Source organism: Equus quagga, chromosome 7 (assembly GCF_021613505.1).
Source record: "Equus quagga isolate Etosha38 chromosome 7, UCLA_HA_Equagga_1.0, whole genome shotgun sequence".
In the NCBI taxonomy this organism is placed as follows: domain Eukaryota; kingdom Metazoa; phylum Chordata; class Mammalia; order Perissodactyla; family Equidae; genus Equus; species Equus quagga.
Genome location: NC_060273.1, coordinates 84,889,029 through 84,910,029, shown reverse-complemented (window position 1 = coordinate 84,910,029; position 21,001 = coordinate 84,889,029). Strand labels below are relative to the sequence as shown.

At 39.2% G+C, this 21,001-nt stretch overlaps 1 protein-coding gene across 3 annotated transcripts; it reads right to left on the bottom strand.

Annotated features, from left to right (window-relative positions):
* Window positions 1-10,829: 10,829 nt before the first annotated feature.
* Window positions 10,830-20,977, bottom strand: IL5 (interleukin 5). 3 transcript variants are annotated; one of them, XM_046667873.1, is made up of 4 exons: window positions 12,652-12,795; window positions 12,415-12,447; window positions 11,424-11,552; window positions 10,830-11,316 (listed from the first exon to the last, which is right to left on the bottom strand). In XM_046667873.1, the coding sequence occupies exons 1-4, from the start codon at window positions 12,793-12,795 to the stop codon at window positions 11,218-11,220; spliced, it is 405 nt and encodes a 134-aa protein (XP_046523829.1). In that variant the 3' UTR covers window positions 10,830-11,217. The 3 variants fall into 3 exon arrangements, 1 of the variants encoding a protein (XP_046523829.1); XR_006889487.1 differs by lacking the exons at window positions 10,830-11,316; window positions 12,652-12,795 and adding exons at window positions 16,573-16,763; window positions 20,918-20,977; XR_006889486.1 differs by lacking the exons at window positions 10,830-11,316; window positions 12,652-12,795 and adding exons at window positions 16,573-16,763; window positions 20,080-20,185.
* Between the last annotated feature and the right edge of the window lie 24 nt (window positions 20,978-21,001).

Genomic DNA, 21,001 nt, shown 5'->3' with positions numbered 1-21,001 from the left:
GCATTTTTGTCCAACCGTATTTTGGGGACCTCCAACCTGATGATTATGAAACCAAGTCCGCAGGACACTAAACAAGGTTAGTAAGCTTTTGTAGTTCTTTGTAAATATTTGCAACTTCTAGAACCTTTAGGTTTTGAGCAATTGTGCTGGAAGGTGGAGCACTTGACTCTAAAGATTAAAGATTTTCCTTGTTCTTTGGTTTGGAGACACAAAAAGAGTCCAAAATGGCCATTGTAATTTTAAATTATCCCAGGTTATCTTTCCAGCTGTTTACAGTTATCCTCATTTTAGGGGGCTTTTCCCAAGGTGGCCGCAAGGAACAAGGTAATTTCTAAAGAGAGTTTGTTATGGTCACTGAGAAACTCAGTCCCCAAACAGCCAATTTTAACAAATTTAACAGTCAGGCAAAGAAAACATGAAGAGACACAGAAATCCAATACTCTGAGACCGTACACCAGAGTTCAGGACTCCAACCCAATTCTTTGAGTGCCCCAGTGGCTGTAACTTTTTTATATTGTCTCCCTTGGAGTAAGACTTGGACCCACAATTATAGCCTTGGGACTTTAACCTGGAAAAAAATCTCCCCAGTGGGGACTCTAACCCATGATCATGATGAGATTATTAGACAATTTAGGCATGGGTATGTTTTAACAAGGTCACTCCCCCAAAAGATATCTCATCCTGGAGCTGTTTCTTCTCTAAAAAGGAAAAAAAGCATTGAGGGAGCCGGGGACACCATGGTGGGAAACAGAAATCCAATCAGCTGATCCTCCAGACAAAGAGGTCTAGGTGGCTGCTTTGGGTCAGCAAAAAGACCCCACACCCCATCAGGGGCTCCAGAGCATCGGGCAGGCAGTCACAGGACCTAGTCCCTTCATGGTCGCCAAAATTGTTACTGCACAAAATTGGGGTTTTCCTACCTGATGCACGTGAAAAAAAAAGCCAATTATTACAGCATCAGCTTTTGGGAAAAGAAAACAGCTTTGTTGCTAGACTGATCTGCAAGGAGACAGGGAGGCATATGCTCACAGATCTGTCTCCCCAATCCAGGGCTTGGGGCAAAATTTATGGGATGAAGGACAGGGCAGTCTGAAGTGTGGAGGCAGATGCTTGGAGGTAGGGAGAAGTGAGGTAATTGATGATCTTCACAAGCATAGTCAAGCTTCATGGCTCTTCATAGGATGTATGTTCACAAAATCATGGTGTTAGCATAATCTAAGGGTGAAGTTTTCAGCCCTCTGATGTCAGATCATGAAAAACAACTCTTAATTTTTGCTAAGATGGGGTCAGTTGAACTGGTCCTAGTAGACTTGTGTTTACAAAAAGATGCTCAACATCATGTGTCATTATGGAATCACAAATTAAAGCAATGATACCACTACACACCTATTAGAATGGCCAAAATCCAAAACACTGACAACACCAAATGCTGACAAGGACATAGAGCAACAGGAACTCTCACTGGCTGCTGGTGGGAATGCAAAATGGTACAGCCAATTTGGAAGACGGTTTGGAAGTTTCTAATAAAAGTTAAACATATTCTTACCATTCAATCCACTCAATTCAATCAATCTTGCTCCTTGTCATTTACACAAATGGGTTGAAAACTTATGTCCACACAAAAACCTGCACACAGATGTTTATAGCAGATTTATTCGTAATTGCCCCAAATTGGAAACAACCATGATGTCCGTCAGTAAGTGAATGAATAAATAAATTGTGGTACATCTGTATCATGGACAAGAGTTGTTCCTTGGTATCTGTGGGGGATTGGTTCCAGGACCCCCTGTGGATACCAAAATCCATGGATGCTCAAGTCCCTTACATAAAATAGGGTAGTATTTGCATATAATCTGTGCACATCTTCCTATATACTTTAAATCATCTCTATCTTACTTATAATACCAAATACAATGCAAATGCTGTGTAAATAGTTGCTATACTGTATTGTTTAGGGAATAATGACAAGAAAAAGAGTCTTTACATGTTCAGGCTTTTCAATCCATGGTTGGTTGCATTCACGGATACAGAGGGAAATGAGTTATCAAGCCATGAAAAGACATGGAAGAACCTTAAATGGATATTACTAAGTGAAAGAAGCCAATCGGAAAAGGCTGTATGCGGGGGCCGGCTCGGTGGCTTTGCGGTTAAGTGCGCATGTTCTGCTTGGGTAGCCCGGGGTTCGCCAGTTTGGAACCCGGGTGAGGACATGGCACCGCTTGGCAAGCCATGCTGTGGTAGGCAGCCCATGTATAAAGTAGAGGAAGATGGGCACAGATGTTAGCTCAGGGCCAGTCTTCCTCAGAAAAAAGAGGAGGAGGATTGGCAGCAGTTATCTCAGGGCTCAGTTATCTCAGCAGTTATCTCAAAAAAATAAATTAATTAATTAATTAAAAGGCTGTATGCTACATGATCCCAACAATACGACATTTGGAAAGGCAAAACTATGCAAACAACAAAAATACTAGTGGTTGCCAGGGGTCAGATGAGAGAGAGTGATGAAAAAGTGAAAAACAGAACATTTTTAGGGCAGTGAAACTGTTGTATATGATGCCATAATGGTGGATACATGTCATTATACATTTGCCAAAACCCATAGAATGTACAACACCAAGAGTGAACCCAAATGTAAACTACGGACTTGGGTGATAATGACATGTCAATGTAGGTTCACAGATTATAACAAATGTACCACTCTAATGGGAGATGTGGATAGTGGGGGAGGTTGTGCACATGTGGGGTGAGAGGGCATATGAGAACTCTCTGTACTTTCTGCTCAATTTTGCTGTGAACCTAAAACTTTTCTAAAAAATAAAGCCTTTTTTTTTTCTGGTGAGGGAGATTGGTCCTGAGCTAACACCTGTTGCCAACCTTCCTCTTTTTGCTTTGAGGAAGAGTGGCCCTGAGCTAACATTTATGCCCATCTTCCTAGATTTTTTTGTATTTGGGACACTGCCACAGCATGGCTCGATGAATGGTGTAGGTCCTTCTCCAGGATCCGAACCTGTGAACCCTGAGCCACCAAAGCAGAGCGTGCTGAACTTAACCACTATGCCACCAGGCTGGCCCCTAAAGTCTATTTTTAAAAAGATGTTTTTAGTTCATCTTTATTTTTGAAGGAAATTTTCACTGATCATGGAATTCTAGGTTAACAGTTTTTTTTTTTCTTTGAGGAAGATTAGCCCTGAGCTAACATCTGTGCCCATCTTCCCCCATTTTACATGTGGGATGCCTGCCACAGCATGACTTGATAAGCTGTGCACAGTTCCACTCCCGGGATCTGAATCGATGAGCCCCAGACCGCTAAAGTGGACTGTGCAAACCTAACTGGTAGGCCACCAGGCAGGCCCTAGGTTAACAGTTTTTTTCTAGCATATTGAAAATAACTTTCTGCTGTCACCAGGCTTCCATTTTTTACTGTTGAGAAATCAGCTCTCGGTCTAATGGTATTTCCTTTGTAGGTAATCTAATCTTTCTCTCTGGCTACTCTTAAGATATTTTCCTTTGGTGTCCTAGGTTTTTACTATGATGTATCTACGTATGAGTTTCTTTTAATTTATCCTACCTGGAGTTCACTAGATGTCCTGAATCCATGGATTGGTATTTTCATCCATACTGGAAAATTCCCAGTCATTATCTCCTCAAATATTGCCTCTTCCCCATTCTCTTTGCTCTCTCTTTCTAGAACTCTGATTAGATACGCGTTAGATGTTCTCATTTTATCCTCCATATCTCCTATTGCTTCCTCCTATGGGTACAGGGCAGTCCAGGAAAGATTTTTGAGTGGAGGAATGGCATGTTCAGCTCTGTTTTAGTAAGATCGCTCTGACAATAGCACTGAGAATGGATTGGAGAGCGGAAGAATGGGAAGACCCGTCAGGAAGCTGTCTGGCATTTCCTTTGGTCTTTCTGTGGCCACAATAGGGAGCTTTCTCAGTGAGAAATCTTCACCCAGAACTTGGGATCTCCCCACAGGGCCCACAGAGGAGAGAAGCTACTGGCTCTAGGGTTGGGCACATACCAGAGTGCCATGAGGTTCACCTGGTCTGCCTGAGAGGTCCTAGCAGAGGCTACATTGTGCAAATGTCCATGCTTCACTGTGTTAGAAAGGCCCCAGGGCCTCCTGAGTTGGTTTTTCCACACGTGTGTCAGCACTTTATCAGATGTGCAGACTGCCGTTTCCATCTTCTGTGAGTTCCTAAGATAGAGGGGACATACAATCTCTCTGCTCCTCATGGAGGTGTGCCTCTGCATTATCCCAGACACCAAAGGAAAATGTTCCCTTTTAGTGTGCTTTATGGACTGAATTGTATTCTCCCAAAATTCATATTTTGAAGCCTTAATCCCCAGTCCCTCAGAACGTGACTGTATTTGGATAGGGCATTAGAAATGTAAGTTAAAAGGAAGCCGTTAGGGTGGGCCTTAATCCAATGTGACTGGTGTCCTTGTAAGAAGAGGAGATTGGTCCATATAGAGAGATACAAGGGATGCACGTGTACGGAGGGACGGCCATGTGAGGATACAAGGAGAAGGCAGACATCTGCAAGCCAAGGAGAGGGGCTTCAGAGGAAATCAACCCTGTCGGCACCTTGATCTCGGACTTCCTGCCTCCAGAACTGTGAGAGAACAAGTTTCTGTTGTTTAAGCCACCCAGTCGGTGGCATTTTGTCATGGCAGCCCTAGCAAATTAAAGGTGTACCTTGTTTTATTGTGCTTCACAGATGCTGCGTTTTTCACACCACCCTCCACCAGTAAAAAGATTATGACTCACTGAAGGCTCAGATGATGGTTAGAATTTTTTAGCCATGAAATATTTTTTAACATTTTTTTTAAATAGTTTTAAATTTTTAAATTTTTTTTAAATCATGAAATATTTTTTAATATTTTTAAGGTATGTACATTGTTTTTGAGACATAATGCTATTGCACACTTAATAGACTACAGTATAGTGCAAACATAACTTTTATATGCACCGGGAAACTAAAAGATTCATGTGACCTGCTTTCTTGCAATATTTGCTTTATTGCAGTGGTATGGAACTGAACCCATAATATCTCTGAGGTATGTCTATAACACGGTGTGCACCTTGCTTCAGCTCTGTATCTTCAAGCTGCTAGTTCATCGGCAGAGCAGGACTGGACTGGGCTTGGGGAAATTAGTTCTTTGAAGGCCCTGAAGGCAGTTTTGCTGTTATATAATAGTGATGAGGGAGGGGGTCTTCCCCACCGGAATGTGGCCAAGTCAGATGGTTCCATCTCAGTGCTTTGTTCAGATTTCAGGGGCACCTGGGCCACTTCCTCCTGGTGTTCTGAGTATTGACTTCTCTGCTTAGAGGTAGCTAATCACATGGAAATTTTAGGTTTCTGTACTTGACTCTGTGCAAAAGTGTTTGGAGGAAGATTGCTTAACAAGCACCTGCCTAGGTTGCCTGAGTATCTGTGGTGCATCACTTGGTCCCTGGTTTGGGATGACTGAGATTTAAGGGATGATATGAAAGTGGTCCAGTTTATTAGGAACAAGTTGTCAGTTTGCTGGCCACAGCTCTGAGCATTTCACATTGAAGATGTTGATTATATCGGCTCTCACAGGTTTATTTCGGAAAAGGGCAGGGTCTGTTCTCAAGGAAAGCAACTTTTCTTTGTTTCTGTTAACAACCATAGCACCAGCTACAGATCTAAGTAAATACGGGTGTAGTGACTATGAGTGAATTGAGTGAGTTTCCTGTCTCTGCATATCTAGTCTTATGGACCTGGATTAGCTTCTACTTACTCACTGGGTCAGGTGGATAGATTGGGAGAAAACAGACCTCATGATCTAGTGAACTGATAGACAAGGTCCAAACCAAAGAAACATGCCTGTACCTCCTCTAATGCAGACTGGAATGCAAAAACAGCAGCAAAGATAGAATTCTATCAAGAAGCACATTCTACCTTCACCACCCTTGCTCTCCACCTTTGCTCTCCCTCCTTTCCTCCTCTTGCAGGCACTTAAGGGTGCCACTAACTGTGCTGAGGATGACAAACAGCCTGGTCTGCCATCTTATCTACTTCACCGATTTCTTAAGGCTTCCTCAGAAATTATGGGAAGTTTTTGAATGACATATACCAGCATTTGAATTCCAGCTGTATCATGTTTTAGCTATGTGACTTTGGTCAATAATTTAAACTCTGAACCTTTGGTTCCATATCAAAAAAAAAGGAATAATACTATCTCACATTGGCTTGTGATGAGAATTAACTGAGATAGTGATCTAAAGTGTCTAGGAAAGTCCTAACCCATAGTAGGTGATCAGTAAACAGTAGTTTGGTCCCCTGTCTTGGCAACACACTGCAACATCGTGAACATTTGTTGAGGGCCTATTGTGTTAGATATTAGTGATATTCTCTGATATTTCTGATCCTCCTCTCTTTCTGGCCATATGGGAGAATTGTATGCCCCCTGCCCCTTGAAGTTACTCATGGCAGTATGACTTGCTCTAACCAATGTGATGTGAGAGGAAGTAGTTAAGAATTATTGTGTGATTCTACATGACTCTTGTTCTTGCCAAGGGAATTGTAAAAGCAATTGTTGATATGGAGGCACCATAAGATGGAAGCATCCTGGAATGCTGAGCCAACACATGGAGGACAGTTTTTCTGAAGGTTGCCCAGAATCACATCCACAGTGGACTCTGTGTGATTAAGAAACAGACTTTTGTTGTCTCCTGCCACTGGGATTCAAGGATTATTTGTTACTGCAGCATCACCTAGACTATTCTGACTAATACATATACAGAGATGAATAAGATGGATCTGAAAGCACAGCAATTTAAAAACAAGATCTCTACATGAAAAGATGTTCAACATCACTAATTATTAGGGAAATACAAATCAAAACCTCAATAAGTTATCACCTCACACCTGTCAGAATGGTTATAATTAATAAGACAAGAAATAACAAGTGTTGGAGAGGATGTGGAAAAAAGAGAACCCTCATACACTGGTGGTGGAAATGCAAACTGTGCAACTACTGTGGTAAACAGTATGAAGATTCCTCAAAAAATTAAAAATAGAAATACCATGAGATCCAGCTATTCCACTACTGGGTATTTATCCAAAAAACATGAAATCAACAATTTAAAAAAGATATATGAACCCCTATGTTCATCTCAGCATTATTCAAAATAGCCAAGACTTGGAAGAAACCCAAGTGCCCATCAAGGAAGAATGGATAAAGAAGATGTGGTATATACAATGGAATACTACTCAGCCATAAAAAAGACAAAATTGTGCCATTTGTGACAACATGAATGGACCTTGAGTATACTACACTATGCAAAACAAGTCAGACAGAGAAACACAAATACCATATGATTTCACTCATATCTGGAAGATAAACAAGCAAACAAACACATAGGTAAGGAGAACAGATTGGTGGTTACCAGAGGGGAAGGGGGATGAGAGAAGGTGAAAGGGATAAAGGGGCACATATGTATGGTAACAGATAAAAACTAGACTCTTGGTGGTGAACACGATGCAGTCTACACAGAAACTGAAATATAATCATGTACACCTGAAATTTACACAATGTTATAAGCCAATATGACCTCAATAAAATAAAATAAAAAATAAATAAAAATGGAAACAAGAGCTCTGATAGAGGAATATTCAATGTAATGCAGGACACTGAGAAGGGAGCGACTAATACTCCTGGGCTAGGCAGGGAAAGACTCAAAGAGGAGGTAGCATTTGAGCTGAACTGTGAAAATAAAGAGAGAGGGATAAATGAAAACCTTAAAGGATAATGACATGTTCCCTACGTGAGAAAAGACAGATGTACTGAGACGGTGTGGGCAAAGGCACAGAGGTATGAAAATCACGGTGTATTCTGGAAAGAATAAGAGCTAGCATTCCCTATGGAACATCTCTCTGGTCAGTGTTTTCCAAGTAGAACATTTCTTCACAGAATGTATGTGCCTTTCAACACAATGCTTTTCCAGTAATATTTATATAGGAAAAATATTATATTTATCTCTTCCAAAATTGATACATTTTTTTAACAAAGTGATGGGGGAGCTGAACAGAGAAAGCCTAGATTCACTTCAAATATAATTAGTAGCATATCAAAGTTCACGGAAGACAATCGGAAAGGCTCTGAATGTCAATCAAGGGGACATGTAGCATGTTAGACAGACAAAGCAGCCATATTAAAGGTTTAGTGATCAGAAAGTACTGTTTTAAATATTTTACATCCTTATTTTACCACAATTTATTAAATAAATACAAAAAAATAAATTATAAAATATTTTACAACCTGTTAGCTTCTTGCTTATATACAGGCATTTTACTGTGTTTTATGTTTTGGAAAATTGGTTGAGGATTTTGGATTGAGAGGTAATGCACTAAAAATGTTCCCATTTAAAATAATGGGAATGAGGCTCCTGGTTAGTGTTTTCTTGAAAACAATGTTACGTGAGAGATGCTTGTGTTTCTGTATGTCAGGGCTCGGAGGGGACAGAGGTATGACCTGTGAAAGAGTCTGGACCTGAGATGATAGTGAGCTAGAGGTTTTTATGCTCATTGGTGACATGTGGACATGAGTGTGTTTTATCAGCAGTCTTGACTTAACAGGCATGGAAAGAGCCTGAATTAGAGAGCTGGTGATGGCTGAGAGTTCTTGAGAGGTGAGGGCCTCAACTGAGGCAGTGAGGATGGAGAGGGAGAATTGGAGAGACACTTCAGAGGCTGAATGGTGGATGGAAGAGCACAGAGGGTAAAAGTCACAGAGTTGTCCCAAAAGGTGATGGGGAGATAGTCATGGTTATATTAGCCAAGATAGGGAACCTCAAAGGAAGAGGAAAAGAAGGACAAGGAGGAGCAGCAGCAGCAAATTTCAGGGGAAGAGGATGGCTGACAAAGAGTGACTCTGGGTTTGGATGCATTATGTGGAGGTGTTGTCTGGGACCGTTCCTCTGTGTCCCTCCCAAAACCAGCCTAATAGCTCACACTGGCTCCTCCCACTAGATAATAACAATGACATCACTAAGACGTAGTGAAGATAGATGCTCTGTTACTAGAATAATCTTTTGAGAGGAAAAGCAAGACTCAGAGAGCATTGCTATAACCTGGAGACTGCTGAGTCTCTCTCCTTTCATGCCTTGGGTTCTGGAGCCCACAGTAGTCAGCTGTGGGTGAGGGAGCAGCTGACTTGCAGGAACCCCACTCCATCTGGCCAGGGGCCATCAGGATGGCTTTGCTTCTACAGGGAAAGTAGAATCAGCTGCAGAATCATAGTTTCTACATTAAAAACCCTTGGTACATCTAAGAAGCCCCATTTCAGTTAATTGTGTACACCCTTGATTGCTTTTAGCTTCTCTGAGACCTGGCGGATTGGGAAGAGTTCATTAGAGGGACTTTGAATAGAATGTTCCAGTCTTAAATCCACATTAACTATATGGGACCTTGATAAAGAAGTGGGAATATGGCCTTTATTTAGAGACAATATAACTCTACAAGAGCAGGGAATTTTGTCTGTTTTATTCACTGATGGATCCTAGTCCCTAAAATAGTCCTGGAACATATGGGAGCTCAGTAAATATTTGCTGAGTTGAATTAAATTGACATTCAGCCTCTTTGAAAATTGAGTTTCCTGTTTCCTGTCAGTTTCTAGAGCAGTCAGCATGGTGGCGTGCTGACCCATCTTCCTCTTCGTTGGCTCAACTCTTGGGGCTTGGTGAGTGCGCTCGTTGTGGGCCTGGGCCATGGCAGAGTGCTGACCACCATGCCTGGGTTTGTGCTGGAAGGAAAACATATCTTCTTACACAGAGGGAATTGCATTCTCTCACCTGAGAATCTGTGTCTGACTGCTCTGGCCCCACTCCCATCCCCAGAAACAGTAGGAGTGGTTGCTTCACACAAGCAATCAAGCACACACATGCAATCCATGCAGATAGTGCCCAGGGAAATGCACCCATCTGTAAAGACCTTCAGCACATGTCCACAACGGTATCCCAGCACGAAGTGTAGGGCCTGTGATCAGTAAATGACTGAAGGAATCAATGTCATTGCTGAATAATGTTACTGGATCTCTCCTCCAGGTCTCAGTTTTAAAATATAAAGAACATATTTTCTGGATCCTTGAGAAATTTTTTTCAAGCAGAGGACCTCCAATTATGGTACCAATAGTCACAAGGAGGCATATTGGTGTTGTTCTGCCTGATGCTGCTCTGCCGTTGGGAATACAGCATGGTGGGTGCCTCTAGAACCCAGCCTTCCCGATACAACTGCCCACCAGCGCTTCTCTGCTCCTTTTGTTATGCCACAATGTCGGGTGAGGTGAGAACTCCCCCCAAACCACAGCGCTCTGGGCTCCACAAAGAGGATTTTTGGCTCCTTCCCAGAACCGGCAGTGGGATTGGTCTGCCAACTTCTTCTCAGAGGCTGGGAAGAGACCTAGCTACAGATTCCTACACTGCCCTCCTCCAAGGGAAGGCTTGAAACTCATTTTAATTCTATGGCCAGTCCTAGAAGGTCATTTCATTCATTCATACATTCATTCATTAATTTATTCATGCATTCATCACCTACCATTTAACTTGCACCACCCTAAGTTCTGGATACATCGTGGAAAGGAAACCAGGCTCAGCCCCTACCCACGTCCCTGCTGCCCACATCGCTACGAAGTCCTGCTGGATCACTTCCACTGTGGTATGCCAAGCGGCCCTGCGACTTCTGCCACCAGGGAGATGGGCCTGTTCAGCTGGCACACATGCAGACCCTCCCTCCAAACTTGGCATGTTCTCACAGAGACTGTGCTCACTTCAAGAGTAAGAGACAAAGGCCAGCAACAAATCGAACCAGAGTTGTCTATTTTTGTTTTATTGTAACATGCAATAAATATTAAATTTCCAAATTCTTAATAATTTCATAAATAATATTTAAGTTAACAGACATTTTACAGAATGTTACGTTAAATAAGATAAAAGCCTATATCTGTTTTGCCTTGAGCAAACTGGAAGAAAATACTTCAATGATTCCGATATCTGAAATATATCTCAAATATTTATGCTTTCTGCCTGTGTGACATGGGAAAGTAGCAGTGTGCCTGAAATATTTACTTTGCCTCTGAAGTTTAATTACACCCAACATTAAGGTCCCACCCTTGATTGGCCCTCATTCTCATTGCAATAAAACATCTTCTCCCCTTCAACATCTTTCACTACAATAAGCCAATTTAGTCTCAACTTTCCGTTGTCCACTCAGTGTTTATTACACCAAGAAACTCCTGCAGGTAGTCTAGGAATTGTTTCACTCTCCATCTTTCTCCTCCACACTTTTTCTGTGAAAAGAATAGGCAATAGGTATTATAGGAAATTGTCAATTCCTGTAAAAATAGGCACAGCCAGACAAATATACTTAAGTTTCCACTAAATGTTTTGAACTTACTTTTTGGAGGTCTATGTATCCTTTTATTAAAGACAAGTTTTGGAATAGTTTGGCCACAGCATCCCCTTGGACAGTTTGATTCTTCAGTGTGTCTATTCCCTGAAAGACTTCTTCAATGCAGAGTTGGTGCTAAATGAGGAAGATTTTAAAAACATAAATAGTCAAAACAGAGTGTAAAAATTTGGTCCAAAAAGTTAGAATTTGTTTTGTGGTATTTACATGAGTCCCATTCTCCAAAGTTTTTTACTTGTTACTTTCCCAGGTGGCAAATCACCTCAGGCTGAGATATAATTTCCAAAAGTAAATGAAGTTTATATAATTACTGAGGAGTTTTACAAAGGATATAAATTAAGTACTTAACCAAAAATCAAATGTTTACGAAGTGTAATGCAACTACCTTACTGATTGACCTCACATCAGAGTTTCCTTTTCTAGTTTTAGCTGGTAATTTTATTCTATTTAGACTAATTAAATCATATGTTTGACATTTTAATAGACCATGACATACTCCAAATGTATATAATTCCATTATATGGCCATAATCATTTAAATATGTGGAAATGACTATTACTATAGGGCATTCATTGTATATTTTAATGTCTACTGACCACGATTCTAGAAACATACCCTAAGTTGCTAATACTTTCAGAGAGACACTGAAGTGAGGAAAGCCATAGATAGTCAGAGTTGAATGGAGACTAGGAGGCACCTTTCATCCAGTATGGAATTCTTCTGGAAAGAATGCCTGACATGAGGCTCTTTGAGATGCAGAACTGACAACATCTCCAAAGGGCCTGATCTACTTGTTTAACAGAGTCTATTTATTGTAGAGTCATCCCTAATATTCATAAGTATATACATTCACACCCACACACATAACAACAAAATACAGAAAAATCATATAGTTCCAATGATAACTAATGATTTATAGCTTAAAATATGAAATTTAATTATTCATGCAATCATTTTATTGAATCATAATTTAACTTACATTTTTATGTTCAGGAGTAGGAATCATCAGGTTCTGAAAAGGAAAGGAAATACATTCATTTTTAAAGTACTCTAGCATTCATAACTTTTAATAAAAAGTTTGCTAGTGATATGGTTATCAATTATATATTACTAACACTCTCATCATTTCATTATTAATAACAGATCTTTAAAAATTAATCACCACAAATGATTACCTATGCATTTTAAAGAACGTAGGAATCAAAAACAAAATTACCCCATCGCCTATCAGCAGAGTTCGATGAGTGGAGAGCAGTGTCAAGGTCTCTGCCACTAGTCTGTTCATGGGACTTTCTACAGCAAGGGCACAGACGTAGGCAGCTCCAAGAGCTAGCACACTCAAATGCAGAAGCATTCTCATGACTCTGAAATGTTCAGCGTTTGCCTTGGGCAAACAAAGTGCATAGTACAAGATTGTATCCCCAACCAATTTATTCTCTCTCTTTGAGGAAATGAATAATTTCTAACAATCAGATAGAGAATGCCTATAGTGGCTATCATGAAACTAAATGTTTCCAATGCCTTGCATGTTAAAAAATAATTTTACTTTTATCTTTTAATAATAATAAAAAATACCTATTTTTCCCCCTTTAAAAACATTTTCCATTACAAAAGAAAATCTTGGGTTGATACATCACTGCCTCACATTTATAGTTCTTAAAATGAGAAGATTGAATTTCCTCTTAAATGATGTGTATAAAAAGTATAATGTAAACTACTAAATAGAATTTTATGTTAAAATACACAAATATTGGAAATGTGTTTTTTTCAGGTTGACTAAATTTTATCATGGTTGTAGCTAGATTAATCTGTCTTTAAAGGAACTGAAAGTCCTGGTGGGGAGATGGTGATTAGAGCAGACATCATCAAAACTTAGCAGGGTCAAGTTGTGTTCACTGGGATCTCAATTTGGATCCTTTCTGTTGCCAGTGACCAAAATCCCAACCCACTCTGGTTGAAGCTGAACAGGGAATTTATTAGCTCATATAACCAGATAGTCCAAGGTGGAGCCTCCTTTATATCTTGCTTGCCTCAGTGACTTCCTTGACTCCATTCTCAGGCAGTTCTCCCACTGTGGTCTCAAGATGATGTCAAAAACTCCTGGATCTATATGTATCCTGTTCATGAGCAGCAGGAGAAAGAAAACTGTGCTTTTCTGATCGCTCAATCAAAAGTCCTAGAATTCAGCCTCTTTATGACAAGGGATCACATGTTCATCCTTGAACTGTGGGCAAGGTATAGGATATATTGATTGGCTCTCCCTGGAGCTGGAGGTGGGCTGTATCTCACCCAAACTGCATACCTGAAAAATTGGAGGTCCTAGGTAGTAGTAAGATGGACACAGAAGGCAACCAATAAATATCCAACACAGCTACATAACATACAGGCATGGCCTCTTCTTCACATCCCACAAGGGTAGGGGTATGCTTTCACACCCTGGGTGGGCCATGTATGAATATGTGTAATCAGGGGAATCAGCCTTGTGTTCCTTAGGTCAGACCTGTAATCCCAGAAGGGAGCAAATGAGACTGCCTTCTAGACCATACACTTCCTTCTTCCCTGGCCCGAGCACACATAATGGAGGTGTAAGCCATTATTTTTTATGGAGAATTTCAATGAGCATCTGAAAGTGGTTTTGTGTTGGTGACCTGGAAGCCCAACTTTAGGATTATCTTGAGCATCTAGGACTGATGGTACCAAATACAAATTGCTATCTAGAACCCTTTTCCAAAGTTGGATAAAGTTCTGTACACGGAGCAGAGGCAGCTGGGAAGTAGACACGCCTTTCACATGCATGTAATCCCAGCTCTGCACAGGTAGGACAAAAATAGTGTAGGACTTCAATGGCAGCCTTCCTGTGTCATGTCTGGTTCTGATTGTGCTAAAATTTTGGACTCTTGGTTAGACATGTCTGATGTGAACACTTGAAAGATCTTTTCCTTGAGACTGCAGGAGAGATACTGGCTCACTTTAGGAGTGAGGTGGGCATCACAATAGACTTGGGTCAAGGTGCTCTTACAATGGCACTCGCAGAGCCAAAGCTGAGTTCTTGCAGGAGCCTTCTCTCCCCGGAGAATTTCATATGAGAGAGTTCACTCTGGTTCTCCTTGGATTCCTTTGGGCTACACTGAGAAAGTGGGGGCTTAGATAAAGGTTTTAGAGGAATGGCCAAGTGACATTATTTTAGTACTTTAAATACACAACCTTTTGCATTTTTAAGTTCTATTATAGGGCTGCACAGGCCATCTAGGTGGCGGAGTACTGAGATACCACTGGACTAGCCTGCACTAAGCAGGAGAAAACTCACCAACTACTCACTATTTTTAGGGGAGTCATCCTGGCTGGCCATGAAAATAAGTGAGATGGGCAGGGTGTAACACAACAAAGATGGTGGGGCTGCAGTAACCTGCAGCTTGCATGACCTGTCTAAAGCAGGTGCTACTCAGCTCCAGCTGATCGTTGCCATGTGACACCCTTAGGCTTATGTTGCCAGATCATCCAGTTTTTCAAAGAAGCCAGAAATCCTGATTATTATGTAAAATACCCTTATTTTTAAATGTCAGTAACTCATATTTTTAAAAACTGTATAGGCTACCACTTTGCAGCCTCTGATTTACAGCATAACTGTGGGTCCCTATTGGAGGGCTAGTTATTAAAAAACCCTCCTATTCAAAGTTACATTTCTCTCTAAAAATTTTAATGTGGTAAAATACACATTACATAAAATTTAACGTCTTAACCATTTTTAAGATGGTTAATGCACAGTTCAGTAGTGTTAAGTATATTCACAATATTGTGCATTCCATTTTCAGAACTCTTTTCATCTTGTAAAACTGAAACTCTATACCCATTAAACAACTTCCCATTGCCCCCTTCCCCCAGCCCCTGGCTGTCTGTCTGCTTTCTGTCTTTATGAATTTGACTATTCTAGGTAACTCATATAAGTGGAGTCATACAGTATTTGTCTTTTTTGACTAGCTTATTTCACTTAGCATAATGTCCTCAAGTTTCATTTGTATTGTGGCATGTCACAGAATTTCCTGTAACATTCCATTGTATGATTATACCACATTTTATTTATCCATTCATCCATCAATGGACATTTGGGTTGCTTCCATCTTTTGGCTATTGTGAATAATGCTGCTATGAACATGAGTGTACAAAATTACATTTCTTATAATGTCATGTCATTAACTTTTTTTCTTTGAGTCTGATCTCCCTAACCTGATTGCAAACTCTCTCAGAGCAGGGGCCATAAAATAATGTATTTTAAAGAACTTTATTAATGTTAAACTCCAAACAAAGTTAATGATGTTAATCTCCTGTGCAGAAGAATTCCAAGTAATTTACGCAGATATTCTACCCTCAAGGAAGTGGAGCATAATCCCACTTATGTGTGGGATGCACAGTGATTTCATTTTAAAGAGTACAGTATGGGAAGGGGATTATAAGAGGAGTGACTTTGCAATCGAGAAACCTGGCAAACCTTAGCAAGGTGATCAAGGTCAACATCAACGGTGGTAAGTCAAATTAAGAGCATGTACCCTTAATACGATGTGATGAGAATGGAATTTTACCTCTGTGGTCTTCCTCCCCAAAACCCATAACCTCTGTCTAACCGTGAGAAAAACATCACATATTTTCTCCAAAAACATCACCCAAATTGAGAACAAAATACCTGCCATTACTCCTTAAAACTGTCAAGGTCATCCAAAGTAGGCAAAGTCTGAGAAATTGTCACAGCCCAAAGGAGTCTAAGGAGACACGATGACTAAATGTAATGTGATATCCTGGATAAGATCCAGAAACAGAAAAAGGACAGTAGATAAAACTAAGGAAATCCCGCCAAAATGTGGAGACTAGTAATATGCCACTGTTGTTTCCTCAGTTGTGACAAATGTACCACAGTAACATGAACAATGGAGGAAACTGGGTGCAGGGTACACAGGACCTCTGCAAATCTAAAATTATTTAAAATAAAAAGTTTATTAAAAATAACATTGCATGTTGAAAACAAGTTTATTGTTTTTACTATTATTATTAAAAAGACTTTGCATCCCATAAATATTATGCACTTGGGACCTTTTTCACTTCACACTAGACTGTGGGCTCCTTGAGAATAAGGATTTTAACTGACCTCTTTATCCTTGAGGACCAGACTATTGTAGGCACTTGATTAACGTTTGTTGAATAAATAGCTGAATGAATAAGCAGGCACTTGATTGTATTAGTTCAACAAAATAATGTGAATACTGTGGAAACTCCAAGAGTCTCTTCCTTGGGGCTGGGAGCCTGCAATACATAATAGGAACAACTTCGGCAGAAATCCTAGAAAAAAGATAGAGAAAACCTTTAAAGCTCAGCTATGGAGACCAAGCCAATGTGAACTACTATGGCATTTTTAAAAACCCATATTATTGTAGAAGAACAGAATGAAATTTAGCAATCAGTATTCAGAATTCTTAAGAATTATTAGTAATTATATAATTTAGAAAAAGGACTTTGAATAGTGTTGAAAAGTTATATTAGTGGGTAACGTCCATCATTTTGCCCTAAAACCTTTATCACTATAGTGGCTTCCAAATTGGCAACAAGTTTTCAAAAACTGATAACTGTGGTTTTTACTAACTGTGTAGTCATTTGAGGTCAAAGGACTTTTCTATGAACTGATTCTAATCAATCAACTGGGCATGATGCCACAAACTTGTCACTGTGACTAAATGTAAAATGATAGCATCTCTTTCTTTTCTTGATCCTGTTCTAACCTCCATCCTTTCAATCCCCAAGCATATCTTTAAAACATTGGTTTTTACTGAATAAATAACATTATAGGAAAATAAACACAAAACTTCTTCCCCTCAGCATAGCTCCCATCAGTTTTTTGATGACCTCTTCCAATTTTTGCTAACCCAGAGACAGCTTTACAGTGTTGTAATCAATGAATATATGCAATTTGTGTTTCTCTTTTTTGCTTATCAATACTTCTCTTTTATATATCTACTTACTATTTTAAAGGTTACCTGCTACTAGATGAAACTGATGTGCCACAGTTTACTTCCCCATTTGGGTAGTTTCTAGGAGTCCACAATTACAAACAATGCTACTAGAAAGTTCTTTGTATAATTCTAAAAAATGTTTCCTTATGCTAAGGAACTCGTGTGATCATTTTTGTAGCCTTTGTTACATTTTATCAAATCACCCTTCTGAAAATATTCAATGCACAAAAAAATAAATCTCATACTTTTACAGTGTTTTACAACTTATGAAGCACTTTCACAAGAATAACTGTTTAATCCTGGCATGTGGGATAGGGTTCTTTCCCGGAAGGTTCTTTAGCACTAGGGTTCAATAGTTTTTCTAATGTAATGAGTGAAATGAACCCCCAAGGTGTGATGTAAGAAGCAGTGGTAATCAAAGAGATTAATAAATATGACAGTAAACCTAAGTAAATAATGCTGGCTAAAAAAATACTTATTTAGGGGATTTCAAGACAATGAGGAACAAAAATACTAAACAATAATCATGTGAGAGATGGAAGGAGGGATCAGAGTTGGTTGGTGATTTTATAGTTCTTGTACTGTTTGGAAGGATGCTAAAGATATTAACTTTAGACTTCAAGATAAGCATGTGAAAAAATTAAGAGTAACCACTAAAATAACAGAAATAGAATGTATAACTTCCAAACCAGTAGACTAAAACAAGGGAATAAAGGAAGCTCGATCAATCCAGAAAACCAGGAAAGGAGAAAAATAAGCAAAGAAAAAGCACAGAAAAAGATATGAGAAATACATCCAAGTTTATCACGAATCACAGTAAAATTGAAAAAAAGATTAAACTCATCTATAAAAAGGAAGATACTATAAAATTTATCAAAAATCATCTACCAGCTATTTTCAAGAAATATGCTTCATGCAAAATGACATGAAAAGGTTGAAAATCAAGGGATAGAAAGATGTACTGGACAAATAATAATCAAAACAAAGCTCACAGACCAATATCAGTATCAGAAAAAGACAGAATTTATGTCAGAAAGTAGTATAAGAATAAAGAGATTCACTAACAGATGCAAGATAGTATCTCACGGTAGTTTTATTTTCCATTTTATTAATTATGATATAAGATAAAGTAAACATGTTTCAGTAGTACTTTACTGAAAACTGGGAACTTGACTGATTTGCCTTTTTCATTCTTTTTATTTTAGGAATTAATCATTTTTATTGCAAATCTTTTCCACCCCCTTCCGAGAGTTGTTATCTTAGTGTTACAGTTTCCTACTGTTACAAAGTTGAAAATTTTTGTAATGGAATCTGGCCACCTTGTCATGTCCATTTTTTTCCTTCAACTCGCTATTTTTTTCTGAACTATTTTAAAGTAAATAATACAAAACATAACATTCTATCATTAACACTTCCATACTCATCTCAAAAAAAGGATCATTTTCATACATAGCAAAACATTACATCTCTGTGTCACATCTCTATGTCCAAACCAGGATCTAATCTAGGACTATGTGTTGCATTTGGGTGACACGAAACTCAAATCTCTTAATTTACAACAGTCCTTTTCTAAAAAGGAAGTCCTTTAGAATCTAAAACAGTTCTTTTTTTCATTACCCTGATCTGAGAGCTTGGGCCAGTGTCTTGTAAGACATCCCACATTCCAGACTTGCTTTTTCCATCCTTGTGGTATTATGAGCTCAATCCTTAATCTCTGTGAACCGGAAGTTAAATCTAAAGATGTGATTAGATTCAAGTTGAACTTTTCTTTAAAACCAAACTGCATAAGAGATAATGTTGGGTACTTCATATTAAGATCACAGCAGGAGATACACAATGTCTGGTTGTCCCAGTCATTGCTAATTTCTTGTGTTACTTTGAGTCATAAAATTCTCCTTTAATAGTGGGAGTAATTACATTTCTGGGCTTTTCTTTTATTGCTTTCAGAAATATCTAGATCTTCCTCTACCAAAATTTAGAGCGTTAAGTAAAATAATGCATAGATTTGCATTTTTTTCCTACTGATACCCAACTATCCAAGCATTTATTTAAATGGTGAAGGTGAAAAAAAAATGGTGTTGGTGGTTACACAACTGTTTACATTTGTCAAAACTCATGGAACTGTACCCTGGAAAAGGGTGAATTTTACAGTATGTAAATTATGTTTCTATAAACCTTTACAAAATAGGCTTTAATCTTTTCCCATTGTTTTATTACATTTCATTTGTTACATAAGGCATTACTGTATAATTTCAATGTTTTATTCCATTGGTAATTTAAAATATGTATTGTAATAACTGACACTTTCATGTTTTCATACTTGGTACAGCAAGAGACTACTCATTGGCCTCCCCATTCGCATCCTTTGACATATAACATTTTTTAGTTTATATATTAAGTTCTATAAATGATTGTCTGATTGGAGAGCATTTTCTGCATTTTTCTATCTCAGTAATCAAAGGGTTTTTTTGCTTTGATTTTAATATCTTCCACCATTGTTTTATAAATTTTCCTATAGGTCTTTGTATGTGATATCCTTCCATTAAGTTGGTTTTCGAAAAGCAACATTCTCAGTCTTCTGAGAAAGGTAATTTCTCTTTCCTTTATTTTACTTCAAGTTCTTTTGACATACAAAAAGATGTACATACTTATTGCACACAAATTGATGACTCTGGAGATGAACAGACACCAGTGAAACCATCACCACAGTCAGTGCCAACAGTCAGTGCCATTTGCACATCCATCACCTCCAAAAGTTTCCTCTGGCCCTATTTTTATATAAGAAAACTTAACAGTTAACATAAGATCTACCCTCTCAGCAAATTTTCAGGTACTGTATACAATATAGTATTGTTAACTATAGGCACTATGGTGTACAGTGGATCTCCTGTTATTCATCTCGCATAACTGAATCCTTCTTTTATTTTAAAGATGTCTATTCCTATCTCACGGCGGTACTTAAAGGAGTGGATTTTCTTCACATCATATTTGCAAAACATTTTACAGTTTTATGACAGTATTTGGCTTTTGGTCTACAACAGTAGTTCCCAAACTTTTGGTCTTAGACACCTCTCTACTCTTAAAATTACTGAAGACTCCAAAGAGCTTTTCTGTGACGTATAACTATCAATATTTACTCAATTAGAAATCAAAATTGAGATTTCTTTTTAAAGCACTGGAACATAGAAGCACACATTCCATTAGTGGTCATTGCAATGGCGTCACCCCACGTCGTGCGATCACTAGAAAACACTGTACATTAGGGAACGAATGAGAGTGAAAAGGGCAAATAATTTCTTAGTATGATTAGAAAAATAGCTTTGACGCTAGCGGACACCGCACCCCCTTCCACTCCAGGTGTCCCGAGATCACACTTTGAGAGTCTTTGTCGTCCCTTAAAGTTAGCGCCTCTCGGTGCTGCCCAGGCCCTCAGCAAGTAACCCGAAGTCAGCAGCCACCCCTAAAGCAATCTGACAACCAACTCACTCGAGCCGCCCTGCTCCCGGAAGCCAAAGCTGCGCGCGCACCGCGGGCCTCCGACTTCCCGGCGTGCCCCGGGCTTGCGGCGTA